This window comes from Oryza glaberrima, chromosome 2, assembly GCF_000147395.1.
Source record: "Oryza glaberrima chromosome 2, OglaRS2, whole genome shotgun sequence".
Taxonomy (NCBI): domain Eukaryota; kingdom Viridiplantae; phylum Streptophyta; class Magnoliopsida; order Poales; family Poaceae; genus Oryza; species Oryza glaberrima.
Genome location: NC_068327.1, coordinates 31,425,030 through 31,443,881, shown reverse-complemented (window position 1 = coordinate 31,443,881; position 18,852 = coordinate 31,425,030). Strand labels below are relative to the sequence as shown.

Sequence of the window (18,852 nt, the reverse complement as noted above, 5' to 3'; positions counted from 1 at the left end):
CTATACAGTACGAAGTATTGGATTGAGAGTTTGCACTAGTAGGAGCTGGAATATTGCTTTATTTTTTTTCGCGAACGCACAAAAGAATTGCACGTCAATATATTACAGAATATTGCTTTAATTATTGATCTCGTTACAACTTAATATCTGAAGAGATCATCTCAAATCTCTATTTACAGTATATATCAATTGCTTGATTTAGGTAGTTAGTCACTTGTGCTTCTGGATCATTTCCCTAACCTCATCCATCACAAGCCATGCTTTATGGCCTCCTATCACTTCCGCTGCCCATTCTCCATCCTTCCATAACTGAACATGAACGAGAACTCTAAGATCAAATTTTGGTTTTTTTTTTTTTTTTTGAAACCAAAGCCAGCAATTGCTGGTGTTATATTAAGCAGAATGAGAGATATTTACAAATTTTGGTATATGGACAATGAACTGTGAAGGAAGTGTGGAGTTACCTGGATAGTGGGCATTTTCTGAAGATAGAAGTGCATCCAAACACGTGGAAAGACAGAAATTGAGAATGAATAAGATAAGTATTGGAGTCACTCTGAATCAACAGTTAATACAGAAAAAAAAAGACAAGCTCAAAATTTGCTGACTCACAGTTATATTCCCTCTTTTCACCACAGTCTGTGGAACTTTGTTGACATCGACAAAGTAGAACCTGACTCTACAAAAGAAATGAGAAATACCATTTTAATTCGAGTGAAGCAATGGGACACTCACAGTCCATACCCCGCAAGGCTGTCCTCTATAACTTGATTGAATTCATATTGTCAATTGTGTCAGCCCTACATACAAACATTTGATGAAATTTAAACCAACCCTGGAAATTCTCCTGCTATCTTCTCCAGTCTGGGCTTCAGATATATGCATTTCCGACACCAACTAGCCATCCTGGCAAGAACAATTTAAGAGAACCTCAGCATCTGCGGAAGCATTTCTTTAGGGAATGGTTGAAGACCAGCATTCTGATAAAGAAAATAGACATTCATCTCAACAACATCTCAATTATTGATCACACTCCTCACAAGTCCATGGAACAATCACAAGTCGTTCAGGTGGGTCCAAATGAATTATTTTAGCACATTTCTTAAGACTAAGTGGGCCAAGTGGGCCATTCCAGCCAGTCACCCATTTCGAAATCAACATTCATCATGGAACTTCCACCGATACAAATTTTTAACAAAAAGCTTCAATTCGAAAGGAATCACATGTCTTTTAGTTAAACTTGTGACACTCCCGTTGCAATTTGAACCTGACAAACGGGGTATTCCAACAAAACTTTTTCACTTCATGGTATCTTCAGAAACTTTCTGAAGAGAATGATAACTTTCAGAAACTAACACGATGCTACATTGGTCGCAGAATCCCAGGTCGATTCCTAGCGAATCTAAGAACTCTGTAACACTCAAGCGCAGTTCTAATTGCTGAATTCAGAGAGAATTCATGGGCTGGCAAAATCAGGGATGCTCACGTAGTAAATCAGAAAAATGAAACAGGGAAAGGCAAAAGCGGATCGTACCAGTCGATGATGATGGGCTGCTTGTTCTCGACGGACCACCGGAGCGCGTCGTCGAGCTTCTCCATGGAGTCGATCTCCTCCATCTCCACCGGCTTCGACACGTCCCAGAAGTAGGCCTCCGCCCTCAACATCCCATCCCCTCTCTCCCTCCTCCTCCCCTTCCCCCCGCCCCCGCCCCCGCCACCGCTCCACATCCCGAGCGGCCTCCCCGCCGCCCCACCACCGCCAGCGATGGTCGAGCATGCAGCCGCGGGTGGCTGCAGGGCGCCTGCGGCGGGCGCCTCGCGCGCGCGCAGCACCCGGGGGCTCGGCGCTATGAGCGCCATTGTTCGGGGACGCGGCGCCCGCGCTGCGCGTTGGTCGGCGGCGGCGATCCGGTGAGGCGGTGAGCGAACTGTTCGTGGCAGTGGCGGCGGCGGGAAGCCTGAGCTTATCCGTATTGCTGCGCTTGCGTAGAGAGGAGAGGAGAGGAGAGGAGGGGTGGAGCGCGCGGCGACGGCGAGGTGGGGTAGGAAGGGACAAAAGCGTTGGCGTCTGGGCGACTGGGCCCTACCGGATCGCGGAAATATCTCGAGAGTTTTTAGTGGGAATAAATTCACTTCATGACCCTCAAAAGTGACCCGAATCTAATTCATGACCCTAAACCGTAAAACCGGATATCTTCACCCCCAAACTATTGAAACCGGTGCAATTTGACTCCCTTGGTGGTTTTGGATGACGGTTTCGCTGACGTGGCGCTGACGTGGCAGTATTGACTCGGTCTTCTTTCCACGTGGCGTTGACGTGGCGCTTAGGTGGCATTAGAAAAAAAATATGCGTGGGACCCATTAGTCATTCACACACAAAATAAAAAATTGTGGGGCCCACTAACATATGGGCCCCACATGTCATCCTCTTTCTCCCTTTCTTCCTCCTCCCTTCTCTCTTTCTTTCTCTTTCTCTTTTCTCCCCTTTGGCTGGCCGCGAGGGAGCATGGGCGGCTGGAGCTGGAGCGGCGGCGGGTGGGCCAGAGCAGCGGCAGCGGCGTGTCACGCCCCGAACTAGTCCCAGGCGGAACTAGCCCGTGACGCTCCAAATTAATCTGTTAATCGATACCAGTCCCAGGAAACAGTGCTGGTATCACAGGAAGACAGAATATCACAGCAACAGCGGTCTCTTTATTATAGAGTAGGAGTACAGTCATGTTGGGCTGCGGACAGATCCCGAGCTCACAACTGCATTACAAAAGGGAAGCGAAAGCCAAGACTTGACCAAACATCACAGGCGCGACTTGGGAACTAGGCCGAAACCCGAAAACTCATCGTAGCCGGCTTGCTCCTGGAAGAACTCCTCGTCAGCAGGATCCGCTTCATCTTCTTCAGCAACTGGGGGGGAGATTATTTGTATAGAGCAAGGGTGAGTACGGGAGTACTCAGCAAGCCATGGGAAATAAGTGTTTAATGCAGGCTTCAAGGAAAGGCTGTTGTTTTTTTTTGCAATTCGTTTTATTTGAACTCCTTTTTGAAACAACTAAGTGAGTGCTTCTCAAACGACACGGATGGGACAGTGCGTCTCGTCCGGTCGGAGTATGTGCAATGTATCAGTCTTTTGAATTGATCAAGATTGGCACCCGGCCAACAGCTTTCAAACGGCCACCCGGGCCTGGCTGATCCCATCAGCCGCGGATTTTCCAAACATCATTCCCAAACCACATCAGCAAATTTCACAAGGCAGTAGTCAAACAAAACTACGCTAGGAATCCTCGCAAAGCGGGTCTTCGGGCTCCGAAACTACACGCGAAACGGGACAACTCAACAAACGGCGAAAATAAAGCCCTATTATTGACCTCTAAGCATGCCATTAGATAGATCTCGAGATTTGAGGAATTTTGGAAGTTGAACGGAGTCAATCGGACTTACGGTTGGGAAGATATTGAATTTCTAAGATTATTGGATTTTTGATCTAAAGGAAAAGGATTTATTTAAACCCTTTTTGAAAAAGAAAAGAAAAGAAAAGAAAGAAGGACGGAAATTAGACTTCCCTCGGGCGGCTAGGGCGCGGCCCGAGAGAATAGGGCGGCTCGGCCGAGCTTAATGGGCCGGCCGGCCCAAGAGGGCGGCCCAAGGCGCGCGCGCGAGGGGGGTGGAGAGAGAGAGCCGGTGGGCCGGGTCCATCCCGCGTGGTCCCGAGTGGGGCCCGCTTGTCAGCGACTCGGCTCACCGTGAGCGAGGCGCACGCGGGACGTGCTAGGGTTTTGGGAGGGAGACGCGGTGCACGCGCGTGGTTCGCGGCGGACGCGGATGCGGCGGGCCCACGCGCAGCCTCACGGCTCACGGTGGACCGCGCGCGCGAGCGGGGCCGGAGGGAGCGGCTGACCGGGGTCGGAGGGAGCGGCTGACTGGGGTCGGCTCGACCTGGTCTTGGCCGAGCTGGCGCCGACGTGGCGCCTACGTGGCTGCCACGTGGGCCGGCAGGAGGTAGACGATGACGTCGGCCGAAACGGACGGCGGACGACGGCGGCGAGCGGCGGAGCGAACCACGGCGATACAGGCGAAAGCGAGCACTCCGGGAGGTTGCACGGGACGAGAGGAGACGAGCCAACGGCTCGGATTCGCCGGGGAATGCTCGACGGCGGCGGATTGCGGCGGCGGTAACCGGCGGCGAGGGAAGGGGGAAACGGCGACGAGGTCACGAGGGGTCGATTCCCGGTGGTGAGAGCATCTACGCGGCTATGGGAATCCGTTGCTAGCGTCGGATTGGGCGGAGTTACGCCGAGCGAGGCCGGCGACGAGCGGGTGCTACGGAGCACGGGCAGCCACGGCGGTGAGCACACAGCGGGCGGCGGCAACGGTCGGGGCGGCGCCAGCTAGCTACGGGGAGGCTACTCGTGCTACTATCCGAGTCTAAGAGGAGGAGATGGAATGAGAAGGGAGAACGGAGGAAGACACTACCATGCGGGGAAGGGGGGCGCAGTGACGAGAACCGACGGCGCGGGAGCGATCTCTCCGGCCTCGGGCCGGGGAGGAGGAAGAAGACGAGCGCCCGGAGTCCCCTTCCGCGTCCTAGCGCGCACCGGCTCCTCCGGCACACGCGACGGCGGCGGTCGGCGAGAGAGATGGAGGGACGACAATGGAGTGGAGACGATGGGACAAAACGAGAGGAGAAGGGAGAGAGGGCACCTGGGCTTTAAAGGGCGGCAATGTCGGTTTGGAAACCGACCTTGGGCGGTCAAGGCGCGAGCGGGCGCTCGGCGCTCGCGGCCAAAACGGCGACAGAGGAGGATGACGCCGGCGGTGAAGAGAAAAGGGGAAAAGGAGGAGAGGAAAAGGGGGCTTGCCTCCTTGCCGTTTCGGGAAAAGGAGGAGGGAGAGAAGGCGACGCGGCAGCAGGAGCGGAGGGCTCTGCCTCCGTCCCTTGGGGGCACGCGCGGGGAGTGGCGGGGCCGAGGCGATGACGACGGCGATGACGGCGGAGGTGGCTTGGAGCGGAGCGGCGACACGGGCGGCAGGCGCGGCAGAGGGTGACGGCGGCGACGACTGGCCGGTCGGCCACCACGGCGCGCGCGCGCGGGAAGCAACGGTGCGCGGCGATGATTTGGCGGCGTCGGCGGGAACGGCAGCGGGATGCGGAAGGAAGGGCTCGGCTCGGCGCGGCTCGCGCGCACGCGCGTGCAGCGCTCGGGCAGAGCGGGGGAGAGGGAGAGAGAGAGAGAGAGAGAGAGAGCCCGGGGAAGGAGGGGGAGATGGGCCGAGAAGGATTCGGCCCATCGAACCCTAGGGAGGCGAAATAGACTTTTGCGAAGGGATTGATATGGGAAGGATTTGGATTCGGGATTGAACTTGACGATAGATCGGGGATTTGAGATCTGAGATGGCACGGACACTAGACAACAAGCAAAGAAACGAATTTCGCAACTAGGGTTTTTAAGAGATAGTTTTCCCGCTAGGCGCCACGACGGAACGGGCGCTACACGGCGGCGGCGGCGGTAGCCTCGCCATCAGCCTTGCCAAGTGGAGAGAGGAGAGGAGAGGAGAGCAGGTGAGGGAGGAACGGAGGTGGTGGGTTACACGAGAGGTGGCGGTGGCGCGTGAGGGCCGGAAGGGAGAGGGGAGAAGCAGAGCCGCCGAGCTCATGTTGTCACTGCCGGTGCCTCCTCCCGCACTCGTGCTCGCCCGCACACCGCCGGAGCCCTGCCGCTCGACCCGCTCGATGCCTCCGCCGTCAACGTCCCGCGCCTGCCGCCGCCGGTGCCTCCTCCCGCACTCGCGCTCGCCCGCACGCCACCGGAGCCGCCGCTCGACCCGCTCGATGCCTCCGCCGTCGACGTCCCGCGCCCGCCGCCGCCGTCGACATCCCGCGCGATGCGAGGATGGATGCGGGGAGGTGTTGGAAGACGGCGACGAAGAGCTCTGATCCCGGCGATGCGGATGGATCCGAAGCTGTAGCCGGCCCATAGACCACCGTCCCCCCGCTCGATCTCGTCGGCGTCGGTGCTGTCGTCCTCTCTCGCGTAGCTCTAGCTCGCCGCCGCTTCAGCTCTCGCCGACCGCCACCAATCCGGCCCACGCCCCACGCTGCCAGCTCCAGCCCACCGCCGCCGCCGCTGCCGCTCCAGCTAGCTCCGGCCACCGGCGCTCCAGCTAGCTCTCGACGCCGCCGCCACCGCCGCTTCAGCTCCCACTGGTCGCGTCGCTTCAGACCCCGCCCACCGCCGCTCGCTTCCCGCAAACGCCCGAAGTGGAGAGGTAGAACAAAAAGAGAGAAGGGAGGAGGAGGGGAGGTTCGAGAGGAAGAAGAAAGGGAAGAGATGACAGGTGGGGCCCACTACATGTTAGTGGGCCCCACAATCTTGTGTGTGTGAATGACAAATGGGTCCCACATATATGTTTTTAATTGAAATGCCACATCAGCGCCACGTCAGCACACAGACTAGGTCAACACTGCCACGTCAGCGCCACGTCAGCGAAACCGCCATCCAAAACCACCAAGAGAGTCAAATTGCACCGGTTTCAATAGTTTGGGGGTGAAGATATCCGGTTTTGCGGTTTAGGGTTATGGATTAGATTCGGGTCTCTTTTGAGGGTCATGAAGTGAACTTATTCCTTTTTAGTGCGACTCGGTCAAGTTTCTCTGCATGGGCTTAGCACCATCCGGTAGCATATTCCAGCGGAAATAAGTCTACTTGTCGCCCCTCATCTTTTCGAGTTTAGTTGGTATCACTACTTCCTCCGTTTCATATTATAAGACTTTCTAGCATTACCCACCTTCATATATATGTTAAAGAAACTAGATATATATGTGTGTCTAAATTCATTAATATCTATATGAATATGGACAATGCTAGAAAGTCTTATAATCTGAAACGGAGGGAGTATATCGCAATATTAAAAATATTCACTCCCATCCTAACAAAAGCTGCCCGAGTCATGTCGTAGGACAATATGAATGACTGTTTTGACTAACGTGGCATCCTAATCAGTAAAAAGAAAATTTGAAAACATGTGGAACCTATATGTAAGTGAACTTCCGGATCTCCTCACCTATCCCCTCCCTTCCCCATCTCTTCACATATCCCCTCTCTTTTTCAGGAGCTCATTAGCAGGGAGAGGGGCAGCGGTTGGCCAGCCCATCCACGGGAAGCGGCAACGGTGGTGGCGGAGGGGGTTCGAGTAGTCCACGATGGTGAAGGAGAAGAAGGAGCCAGCAAGCTCGAGCTCACTTGCCATCCACAAGAAGACGACGGTGATGGTGAGCGGGCTGGAAAGGATGGGGTCGCGGCTATCAGTGATGGCGGAGGAGGGCAGAGATGAGGAAGGGGTGCTACGATGGTAGCGGCGGAACTCAAGCTCAAGCAGTGGTGCCATCGCCATATCCTAGTTTCCGTATCAAGCTGTTTCACGCTGCCCGGCTTGCCCGCAAATTCCTGATCTTCCTCCATGAGCAAGATGCGCTCCGCATCACGTATGCGGTGGCGACCTGGCCCGACACCTCTTTGTCGCTCCTTGGTAGCTCGGGGGAGAAGGCGAGAAGGGAGGGCCCAGCCTGGATGACAACCATGGCTTCTCTGATTCGGCAGCCCCCGCTCCGAGTAGGGTGCCCTTGCTCCAATAGGTTGTTCTTGCTCAGGTTTGTCCTTGTATGCCGTTAAGCAGGCCACGCGCCGCACCGAACCTCCTTACCCTGAGCTACTTCCTTGTCAGTCACACCTCCTGATCACCACGCCGGCATCAGTCACACCTCCCGATCACTGCTCTCTATCGGTGTGCTCAATGCATCGTGTTTCAGAGAAACTAGAAATAGTGGCGCGCTACGCTGCGCCGGTTGAAGATGTCACCGAACAACCAATATATAATTGCTTGAAGGTCCAACAGAACTACAAACTGGACATGGAATTAAGCATAACAGCCGGAACACGTCAGAGAGACTTACTAATTACCAGAGTAACCCGTATAAACAAAAGGTTGTAAATTTACTTTATTAGCTACGAAATAATTTCAGCACATTTTATACTGGTACACTCCAGCAATGACATGCACTTATGCAACCTCTAAACTACTCTCCTGCACTGACGGAAGTATATCGGATATGCTTGGTGTTGCATATATTACCGCAGAAACTCCCTCCCTAGTAGTCCTATAACAGTAAAACAAAAGAAGATTAGTCTATGCTTGCCGATGACAATGATTTGAAGGTTGACAGATTAAGCAATGATGAATTTTACAATCCCATAGGGAAGTATACTACAGTTATCTTGCATTCAATCAAAATTATAACGCTTTTGGCGAGTTCTGTTATCTCTCTATAATATCAAGCTATCAACTATACGGTGAAAAGGAACGGCCAAGTTGAGATACTGAAATAACTTTTCTCGCTAAAACTTTGAAGTGCAACTGCCAGTAAAAGTGTTTTCCATGTTTAAGGGAAGAAAATGGATGAGCATATGGTTGAATTGGAAAATTTTCACTATGGTGTCATTTACTCTACATATTTCGAAAAACTAAATAAGTAACATTCAGAAACAACTGGCAATACAATGAACTGGGCGAATATACCCAATGCATTTAAACTGACTATTCATTGATGCAAATAGGAGGCATTAATTGTCTAGACAAATATTTTTTTTTAGTTCAAGGTGAATCACCATAATACATAAGAGCCACATCTATCCTGCCATCACTCCTTAGTGGGCTGTAGGAAATCATCTCTATTTTCGACAGCAAATACTTTGCTATTCTGAGCTCACAGCTAGTAATTCAGTTTTAAAAGACAAAGAGCTGAATATAATTGTGGAAACTACAATTGTTTCATCAAAATAGTTATTGCAGAAGGCCTGGATGAGTAAAATAGAAATAAAAAACAATACCTCACCGCAGAGAATGAGATGGGTAAAGGGAAGAAAAAAAATCCTGCAGACAAATATACACCATGTTAACATACAACCTATAATTGACCATATTAACCATTCAATGATCTACCAGCTAAGAGAATTAAAAGTGTAAAGAAGGATCTAGTCCATTTGATCCAATGATCTATAACATTGTCAGGATAGGTATAACAGTCGTACAACAAAAGTACTGAAAATGGTACACAGATAATAGGGTATCAAGCAAATCGGATCTTCCTGCATATAAATCATCCATTTAACTGAAAGTCTAGTTCTATTAGTGCCAAACCTAAATCGTCTAGAATCTACATGAAGAACCAAGTGGGTACTGAGAGAAAACACACAAAGAAAAATGCTAATTCGTAAGTGACTGAAAGCCTACCTGATGCTTGAAATACTATATTGTCTGTGCATTGTCTGTAAGAGCTCCTCTAATGGTATATAGCCTGCGATTTGAAATGTCTCATTTGAATGATATGACTATTTATGTACAATTGCAACATATTTTTGTTATGAAAACATATGTTACCCTCACGCATGCTCTTTGCAAACACCTAGATCACGATCCCTCTGTACAAAGCACATTGTGCATATCCTCCTGCAGCCAAGTTTAGAAAATATTCAGAGATCGATCCTCCTGTAGCCAAATTTTAATGATGGATAAAGATGGTACAGATCAGTAGCTACATGATGTAGGAGATGGTGATGGCCCCAGTGGCTGAGCTGATGAAGGTGGCAGACTGTTTGTCGAAGTCATGAATGTTGACCTGAACTACGAAACTGAACAAAATGATATTCATGTAAATAGGGAATGACAGAGTGAGGATAAAGTAGAAGAAACGGGACTGGAAAGGAAGGTGGGCATAGGTGTTCACCTTGAAAGGAGGGATGGTAGATCAGCATTGTCTGAGTATCAGCAGGCTGACGATGGAGACGGATACGCTCATTCACCCTGGACACTTCGGGAGCTGAGATTCACAAGGCCCAAATGATTCGCATGAGATGGGGAAACACCGCATCTCGAGCTCAAGCTCGCAGACCGTCGAGATGATGCTTTGTATAGACGTTGCTACAATGGCACTTGATTGGGGACGAACTACCATCGATGGGCCAACGACGACGGAGGAGAAAAGCCGGCGAGGGCACGAGAAGAGTGGGAAGAAGAGAAGGCGAGGCAAAGAGAGGGGCGTGAAGTGGGGAGCTAGCGGCGGCCGGCGGGCACGCACACCACGCCCTCGCTCCGTTGTGCAAGGCGGAGAGCCGGCGGTGTGTGCCGATGTGTCGCCCTCCACGTGCGTGAGGGCTACGGCAGTGTGGCGGCGCCGCGGCGGATGAGCCATATGCGTGCGGGCCGTGAGTGTTGCTAGGGTTTTGGCTGTGTGGGGATATGTTGGGAAGATCTTGACCGTCTGTTGTCCTCTCATCGATCTGATGGTGATGGAAGAGCCGGCACCGTAGCCCAGGTGGATGGCTGGATCGATCCCAACACAGAATCGAACAGCGCTAGGGTAGGTGGAACTCAAACATGATTAACCAGAAGAACGGGGTGTTTTTTTGGAAAAAATGATGACATGGCACGCTAATCTTTCGCCATTCCTACTGTGTTTGGATAGTTTAATATGAGGTATTGAGAAAAGAGGGTGGAAAGAGAGAAGAGGGGAGGCGAGTGAACGACATGTGGACTCATTTTTATTTTTGCTAAACGCCTAGTCAACACTAGTGGACTAGGTCACTTTCCAATCCAGTAAAAACCAGCTATATGTAATATCGGAGGATAAAATTTAACCCGGTTTTGTAAGTTGTGGTTGGTGTTATGGTCTAGGGATGCGAATTAAACTTGATGTAATGATATGGGGAAAATGGACTTATTCCTTCGAGCTGCGTCACATGCGGCGCAAGTCTCCCCGACGGCCCAATCTTAGTTCCGGAGGCCCAAAAGTAGGCAATGGGCTCTAAAGGAATTAATGCCTGCGTTCCTCACGTCGCGTAGTTCTGATTTTTCTGAAAGCGTACTTCTGATTTTTCTGAAACGGATGGGAGTTCAGATTCAGTGTTCAGAATTCACATGTTGCTGGCCTGACCATCGAATTTACATGTTTCTGGCCTGATGACCATCTATCTAGACACGCATTCACTCAACTCCTTGCTGCAGTTCATCAATGGCAGATGGACACTCGATCGACAGCTGACATGATGCGAACTCAGTTCATCGATCGGTCGACACATCACACACTTCGCCCAGCCAAAGCTGCCTAAACTGCTGGATAGCCAGCCATGCTCGAACCGAACAGCCATGACTCTGCACCGTTGAGTTAGGAGTAGCCGCACCTAAAACTAAAAGATCTCATCAAGAATTCAAGATCCTCGTACACCACTTGCGAGTTGCGACGCTTCAGTAATCTAATCTAATCGTACAGGTACGTACTCTACTGCTGTATACGTACGAATCATGCTTCTTTACTCCTTTACACGACGGAACACTTTCAATCCGTTGCTGCTGCTGCTTTTGTGTACGAACTGACGTCCTCGCATAGCTGCATGCAGGATGCAGGATGCGTGGCTTTCACCGGCATGCTTGTTACGCCTTTGATTGGTCCCGCAGTAAGCAGCAGCAGAAATTAAAAGCCATAAAAAAGGCACGGACCCTTGCTTAACCCGTACTCCATGGATCTTCCCTTTCCAATGTTACTGTTTCTCCTCCTGTTCTAGTACTAGTCTACTATGCTGGGATCCACTTAAGCCGGCCTCAATTCTCATCAAGGATTTATGCTAGAGCTCAATGAGCTTAATCTCCTTCTATTAATATAACGCCAAGTAACCTGTTTGACCGTTCGGAAAAAAATGGGCATTACGAAAAGCCGAAATTCGTAAAAGCTTTTTTTGGGTTGGAAAGGAACTCCCGGCGTAATGTTGCTCGTCGTCGTCAATTGGCCATGATCGATTAGTTCGTGGTGCTTATGATGATACTACGGTGAACAATAATCTGATCACTCAAAAGAAACGGAAGAAGATGACGATTGGGCCCCATGCACCGAAAGAATGATTCAAATGACTTCTTCATGCAATTCCATTGCCAAATCTTAAGGTTTATGCTCATTGCTTTCACATAAAAACAGGCATTGGTGAGTGGCGACCAGCCTCTGTAGTCTTTAGTCTCTAGTGGAGCTCTTTTTCGCAGGCATGTGACCTGCACGGCAGTTCACAAGTGCATGACAAGGAGTTGGTCAAAAGGGAGAGGAAAAAAACTGCCTCTGAAGTAGCTGGTTACCAACGCTACAACGCGACGTGCAAATGTCTTGTTGACACGATCGAATCCTCTTGAGATAGCCTACTACAACTGCGAGTGAACCAGTACCTAACCCTCTCCAAATATCGATATTTGTCATAGTTCATTTCACTTCTTTTTCGGGCGACTATGTATCATGCAACTTCTTCAGTTGCACACTTACACGTCTCGTGGTGTTAGGCTCGACTTCACTATTTCGCAGGCCGTGTACTTTTTGCCGGAATCTTTTTCTTTCTTTCTTTGCAGCGTTCTTTACAGTGTTGTAATAGTATAATTATCAATTAATTAATCTCTGGATCATGGAGTTGGCATCTGATCAGTCAAGGAGCTTAGGCTGTTCCCCAGTGTCATTGGGTAGACACTCACCTGAAAATGGACACCTTGGCAGTTGGCACCTTGCAGCCTTTCAGGTTTGCGAAGCAATGAAAATTTCAAACTTATTAAAAATTGAAAAGAATCCAACTTGATCTGCATGCAATCGTCGGTTTTATTTTATGAATCTTATCTTGGAAGTTAGGCAGTGTAGCAGACTTGTCCCTCTCCTATCAGAAATCGGCAATCTGTTGATAGGTTTCAGGCGTGTGCGGATGGTCCAAGTGCACAGATACATGTATCGACATGGCTAACCTTTGCACTTACATAGCTAATAGCCCATTGGAATTAGGCACGCTAATTAAACAACACAAGTAGATCACTTCAGATCAGATCACCTGGAGTTTCACATTTAACCGGCGCATTCAACACGATCCAATCTAACTGATTTATTTCTGAAGCTGCACGCCTGCACCTGTTGTGAATGGCTCAAACCTTCTTCAGTTTGTAGTCATGGTGATCATAAAGAGCCTATTTGGTTTGAAGCCAATTTGTGCCAACAAGTTTTGGCATAACCAAATTTGATGGTATAGAATTTGAATTAGTTTTGGCACAAATAAACCAAACAAGACCTAACAGTCGTTTGACACTATTAAAGCCGCCAACATTTTGGTATGGCAAAAAAATTGATTTCAATAGATCACGTCCCATGCGTCAGATTTGGCATGGACGGCCCAGATCAGAGTTGCACCCGGTTGAGTTGGGTGGTTACTAGTTAGGCCGCCAAAGAAGATGATGTACAAGTGTGTACGGACAGGGTCGCACTAGTGCTACTACGGCAGATGACGTGGCGGTGCCAAACAATGAACAGTCAAATAGCACTTCAGTCCCCGGATTGTCCAAGTGGAGGCAGATCACGCGATAATGCTGCATTCAAACGTACCACTCTTATCTTCGGTTCTGTTTCTTTTCTTCCCTTTTGAGGAAGTCAACCATGCAAACATAGTGCTGCTTGCTGTACTTCACCATGATTTATGTAAGGAAACCATGATTTAAACTTTGAAGAAGTCTGTTGAGTTTTAGTTTGACTGAAATTGCAACTCGCAAGCCTGCAACGCCACTGTAGTGGGAACCATTTTAACCCATGGAGAGATATCTACTTATTCTTTACATGTCTTCTAAAAAGTTATGAAAAAATCATATTATGAAAAAATTGGTAAGGAATATTACAATATATGATTTCACAAATATGCAAGTTAAATTATATGTTGTAAAAAAATATTGTGAATATACGTGTAGTAGTTTCTCCCTCTGTCTATGAATATAAGGGATTATACATTTACGTTAATTTAGCCAAAAAAAAAATATAATGAATAGAACAAATGGAGGACTAGAACATCTAAAACCATGAAACTGTAGGGGGCCAGAGATGGATTGGCACATTCATAGTTAATTTGCCTTTTTTTTATAATATATGAATGTCGAATTTGATATTACATGTTTGTGAAATGATATATGATATATCACATATTAATCTGACCTGTTAAATATTTTTAATTTTTTTAAGTAAGTATGGATATCTCGAAATATCAACGGTATTTGCCATATAGTGAACACTATTTAACTAACCAGTTCCATTAAAAGCCTATTTAACCAACATTTTTAGCAGAAATTTGATATCCCGCTGTTTAATTCCCTGTAAAATTAAGCTAGAATTTTTCACATAGCCTAAATTGCACGGGGGTTATTTAGGAAAATGATACACGAACTAAAAGAAATCCTTACAAAATTTTTTTATAACCAGCAATTGATTAGATTTAATGGTTGAGATATTTGTTTGTAAGATTCTTTTAAAATACGTATACTAGCAATGTGAATTATCGCAGTGATGATTATTTACAAAATTGCCATAATCCTCCTCTAGATTCGCCGTCTATTGACTGTTGACAGCGCAGCCAAATTCAAATTCCCCGAGCGATTCTCAAGCGCATGTCGTCCACGTTCCTACTAAACCCGAAAAACGCGACGGAATTTAAATCCCCCCAAACCCAAAAAGATCGCGAAAGTTAGTTTCGCTCCCAACCCGCCGCACCACCTCGCGCTCGCCGCCACCGCGCGCCGCGCCGCCGCCGCCGCCGTCTCCTCCCCTACAAAATCCTCCGCCGCAGATCACTCTCTCCACCCGCGGAGCGCCTCCTCTCCTCCCCCATCGCCACCGCCACCGCCTACTCCTTCTCCCGCTTCGATCGAAACCCTCGGGAGCTCTCGCCGCGGCCGCCGCGCGCGAGTGCGAGCAGTATCAGATGAAGGGCGGCGCGTGGAAGCAGAGCGGCGTGGCCGATCACGTTGGCTACCTCGGCGGCGGAGGCGGGGCGCTGGTCGGCCGCGCGCGACGGGCGAGGCTGTGCCTCTACGGCCTCGCGCTCGCCTTCGGCGCGTTCGCGGCGTTCCTCGCCTTCGCGCCCTCGTTTCCGGCGCCATCGCCCTCCTCGCCGGCGGCAGCGTGGTTCGACGGCCTCCTCGCCTCCGCGTCGCCCTACCGCGCGCAGGTCTCGGGCTACTTCTCCTCGCTGTTCCCCGCCAACTCCACCTCCCCGGAGCCTCCTGGAGGAGCAGCGACGAATCGGCGAGGATCGAGCGGTGGTGGTGGGTTCTCCGCGACGGGTGGGCAAGCGGGAACCAATGGCTCCAGTACAGTTGTTGCCGGTGAGCAGGGAAGAGGAGTTGAAGTATCAAGCAGCAATGCGGGAGGTGTTCCGAGCGGCAACTCCCCATCCGGCAACGCTACCGCGGCGATGCAGAGCAACCCACCGCCCAATGATCAAGCGGGAGGCGGTGCCGCAGCCAATAACTCCACCACGGGTTCCGCCGGCGAGGCTGCAGTTCCAAGCCGCAGTTCAGCCAGAAACGGCACGATGACCAAAGATGGTGCCCCTGATCGGATCAATGGCACCGACGTGATCGCGAGTTCATCTGGAGATGTCACCGCAGTGAAAGCTAATGCAAGAAATGCTGCCGGGTCTACTCACCAGCTAGGTGGTGCAAGTGCGATCGTAGATTCAAGCAATGGAACTGCTGCTCCATCCATCAATAAGACTGGGAATGCAGCAGTGGCCACGGACGGCAATGGCGCTGCGCCTCAGAGAGGAGGAGCCCCAGGCAAGAACCAGACTGTCCCAAATCCGCCGGCTGCACACGATCAGAACAAGAGTGGAAGCAGAGCTGCTGCTTCAGGTGGAAGCAATAGTACAATGGATGCTACACCACAGGGGATTGCTAGTAACACCACAGAGGCTGCTGTCGATGCCGGTGGTAAGAAGAAGAAAACCCATTGGATTGAAGCAATGGCGAGCTGCGATATGTTCTATGGAAATTGGGTCCGAGATGACTCATACCCTCTCTATCCCGAGGGATCATGTCCTCACATCGATGAGTCCTTCAACTGCCCGCTCAATGGCCGCCCTGATAATGCTTACCAGAGGCTCCGGTGGCAGCCCAGCGGATGCAGCATTCCAAGGTGAGTTGAGACTACTTGAGCAACTCTGTTTTATTCAGTTCTTGGTGTTTCATGTGACACAGCTGAAAATTCAGTTCCATGATGTTCATAACAGATTGAACCCCAGTGACATGTTGGAGAGGCTGAGGGGGAAGAGGCTGGTGTTTGTCGGTGATTCGCTCAACAGGAACATGTGGGAATCCCTGGTTTGCATCTTGAGGAATTCTGTCAAGGACAAGAGAAAGGTCTTTGAGGTGTCAGGCAGGCAACAATTCAGAGCCGAGGGCTCCTATTCTTTCTTGTTTCAGGTATATTGTGCATTTCAATCATGTCTCATGCTTTGCATCTGCGCTAATTTCAGCATAAGGAATGAATGCTCATTTGCAAATTTCCTGTTGTCTAGGACTACAACTGCAGCGTGGAGTTCTTCCGCTCCCCTTTCCTTGTTCAGGAATGGGAGTTCCCCGTCAGGAAGGGTTTAACCAAGGAAACTCTTAGGCTTGACATGATCAGCAACTCTTTCCCGAGGTACAAGGATGCGGATATCATCATCTTCAATACCGGGCACTGGTGGACTCATGAAAAAACTTCTCTAGGGTAAGTTGGAATTGGTGCTTTCTGATTTTGCTGAAGATCTGCATGCCATGCGTTCTGCATTTCAAGTGTTGCTTACTACTGTTAGTATGTTGAACCTGTCACAGGAAAGATTACTACCAAGAGGGTAACCGTGTATACAGTGAGCTGAATGTTGATGATGCCTTCCAGAAAGCTCTTATTACCTGGGCCAAGTGGGTTGATTCCAGTGTAAATCCCAAGAAAACAACTGTGTTCTTCAGAGGCTACTCATCATCCCATTTCAGGTTGGCAAAACCTTTTCTGAATTCTGGCAAGTTTAGTTTGATCATGCGCAATATCATGTTATCGGAGTAGCTGCTGACATCATGTTTATTGTGTGTTTCGATTGTGCAGTGGGGGCCAATGGAATTCAGGAGGCAGTTGCGACAAGGAAACCGAGCCAATAACAAATGAGAAGTTCCTCACACCATACCCACGGAAGATGAGCATCCTGGAGGACGTGCTCAGTGGGATGAAAACACCTGTTGTTTACCTGAATATCACAAGGATGACTGACTACAGGAAGGAGGCACACCCTTCTGTCTACCGCAAGCAGAAGTTGACTGAGGAGGAGAAGAAATCGCCTCAGATATATCAGGACTGCAGCCACTGGTGCCTCCCTGGAGTACCCGACTCCTGGAATGAGCTTCTCTACGCACAGATTATGGTTAAACAGCATCAAATGTTGCACCAATAAAGGCAAGTGTGTTGAATTACTTGTTCCTGTACATGAGCTGTTGTTTGTATGAGTGAGGTTAAGGATTTTGGTATCCTTTCATAGAGAGAAGTAGTCAGTTAGTCACAGTCTGACAGCCGATATACGACCAACACGTATTCTGTATAGGCTCATAGGATTTTATGATGTAAAGTTCATGTCTAGCTAGAATTAATCAGAAACAGAGAACAGCAATATAGCATACATGAGATGGTATATATAGGATCCTCTTCCAAGAATCCCTGCCCTTTTTGTTATCTGACCACTACCTTTTACATTCTTAGCATGGTGATGTAGTATCATTTGAGTTCTTCTTGGATATATTAAAGTATAGAGAAATAGTTGTATTGACACCTCAATCTCTTGAATCCTGAATGATTGGTGTTTCGTTCTGTGTATATTCGTACTTAAGTTCTTTGTAAGTAAGTTTGTCAGGTAATATGATTGTACAACAGATTTTTCAGTACTACTGAAGTTTCGGTTAAATCTGTCAGATGCAAGTACGGCAGCTGTTATACCTGAATATGATAGCAGTTTCAACTTTGATGAGATCCTGCATAGGTACTATTTTGCTGCATGGTTCTGTTCTGGTTTCAACTCAGCTGTTATCTCTCTTGAATATTGAGAAGTACCCCCTGTTAAACAGCTCATCATTAATTCATATTCCAATTTAGGCCTGTAGGCTGTAGCAATATGACTATATGAGCTTCTGCACATTGCTGCTAGACGAGTCACAGATTCAGGTAGAAGCTTCAGAATGCGCTTCTGCACATTGCTACTAGACGAGTTGCAAATTCAGGTAGAAGCCTCAGAAGTTGCTATCGTAAACAACATTTGCCGTCTGAAATTTTTTTCGCCTTTGGGGGGAAAAATGCTTGCAGTTGATGTGAACGTACTAGTTGCTACACTGTAGTCTGTAACAAACGTTGTTTACGCTTTGGTTGGGGACATAAATCAGAAAGCAGGCTATTGTCTGCTAGTGGTGTTTTACCTTGATTTTGCATGGACCATGCATCTGGCATTCTTGCTGGTCCTTTCCCTTGTCGTATGGCATCGTTTAATTTCTCGCCTCTTTAAATAGATGGTATGAAATTAAATACGCATTTTATTTGGGTTTATACATGGATCATGAGGACGAAACATACCTTTTTCTGGCTGATTGGACAATGAATTAATGCCGATAATTTACTGAAGCTTTTGTTTGGTATGGACTATATATATGGGTATACTGCTAGTACTACCTTGCAAGCATGTGATCGACGTGGTGTCTGATTAATTAGCAGTCTGCTGTTGGTGAGTCCATTTAGCTAGCTGGGTTTTTGGAGCATTATGTGCTGCCTGTACTAGCCTGTACATGCATGCCGACAGAGGACGTGCGCCCAGGATCTAGATGTGCGCATTCTGTCCCAAATGCCCATCAGATGGTTGCCCATCAGCTGCATATCGATTCACAGAACCGAACCATCTGATGGTCCATGTCTGAAGGCCATGCCGACCTGCCTCGTAGACGCCTGTGTGTTTATACTTTCTG

General features: G+C 49.1%; 2 protein-coding genes and 1 long non-coding RNA gene across 5 annotated transcripts; 1 reads left to right on the top strand and 2 right to left on the bottom strand.

Annotated features, from left to right (window-relative positions):
- Positions 1–34: 34 nt before the first annotated feature.
- On the bottom strand, positions 35–2,038 carry LOC127761437 (thioredoxin-like 3-1, chloroplastic). The gene is made up of 5 exons (XM_052285729.1): positions 1,535–2,038; positions 835–906; positions 613–679; positions 465–482; positions 35–309 (listed from the first exon to the last, which is right to left on the bottom strand). Exons 1-5 carry the CDS (start codon positions 1,858–1,860, stop codon positions 211–213), a joined length of 582 nt encoding a protein of 193 aa, XP_052141689.1. The 5' UTR covers positions 1,861–2,038; the 3' UTR covers positions 35–210.
- A 5,925-nt stretch (positions 2,039–7,963) lies between these two features.
- LOC127761467 (uncharacterized) lies at positions 7,964–9,828 on the bottom strand. Of its 3 annotated transcripts, none has more exons than XR_008015251.1 (6): positions 9,773–9,828; positions 9,585–9,677; positions 9,427–9,495; positions 9,280–9,343; positions 8,877–8,919; positions 7,964–8,146 (listed from the first exon to the last, which is right to left on the bottom strand). It is a non-coding gene; the product is annotated as an uncharacterized LOC127761467 (long non-coding RNA). The 3 variants fall into 3 exon arrangements; XR_008015252.1 differs by having other exon boundaries at positions 9,585–9,664; positions 9,773–9,823; XR_008015253.1 differs by having other exon boundaries at positions 9,585–9,669; positions 9,773–9,801.
- Positions 9,829–14,555: 4,727 nt separating this feature from the next.
- On the top strand, positions 14,556–18,002 carry LOC127761782 (protein trichome birefringence-like 1). The gene is made up of 5 exons (XM_052286110.1): positions 14,556–16,012; positions 16,107–16,299; positions 16,395–16,588; positions 16,693–16,851; positions 16,961–18,002. The coding sequence occupies exons 1-5, from the start codon at positions 14,799–14,801 to the stop codon at positions 17,301–17,303; spliced, it is 2,103 nt and encodes a 700-aa protein (XP_052142070.1). The 5' UTR covers positions 14,556–14,798; the 3' UTR covers positions 17,304–18,002.
- Positions 18,003–18,852: the final 850 nt, after the last annotated feature.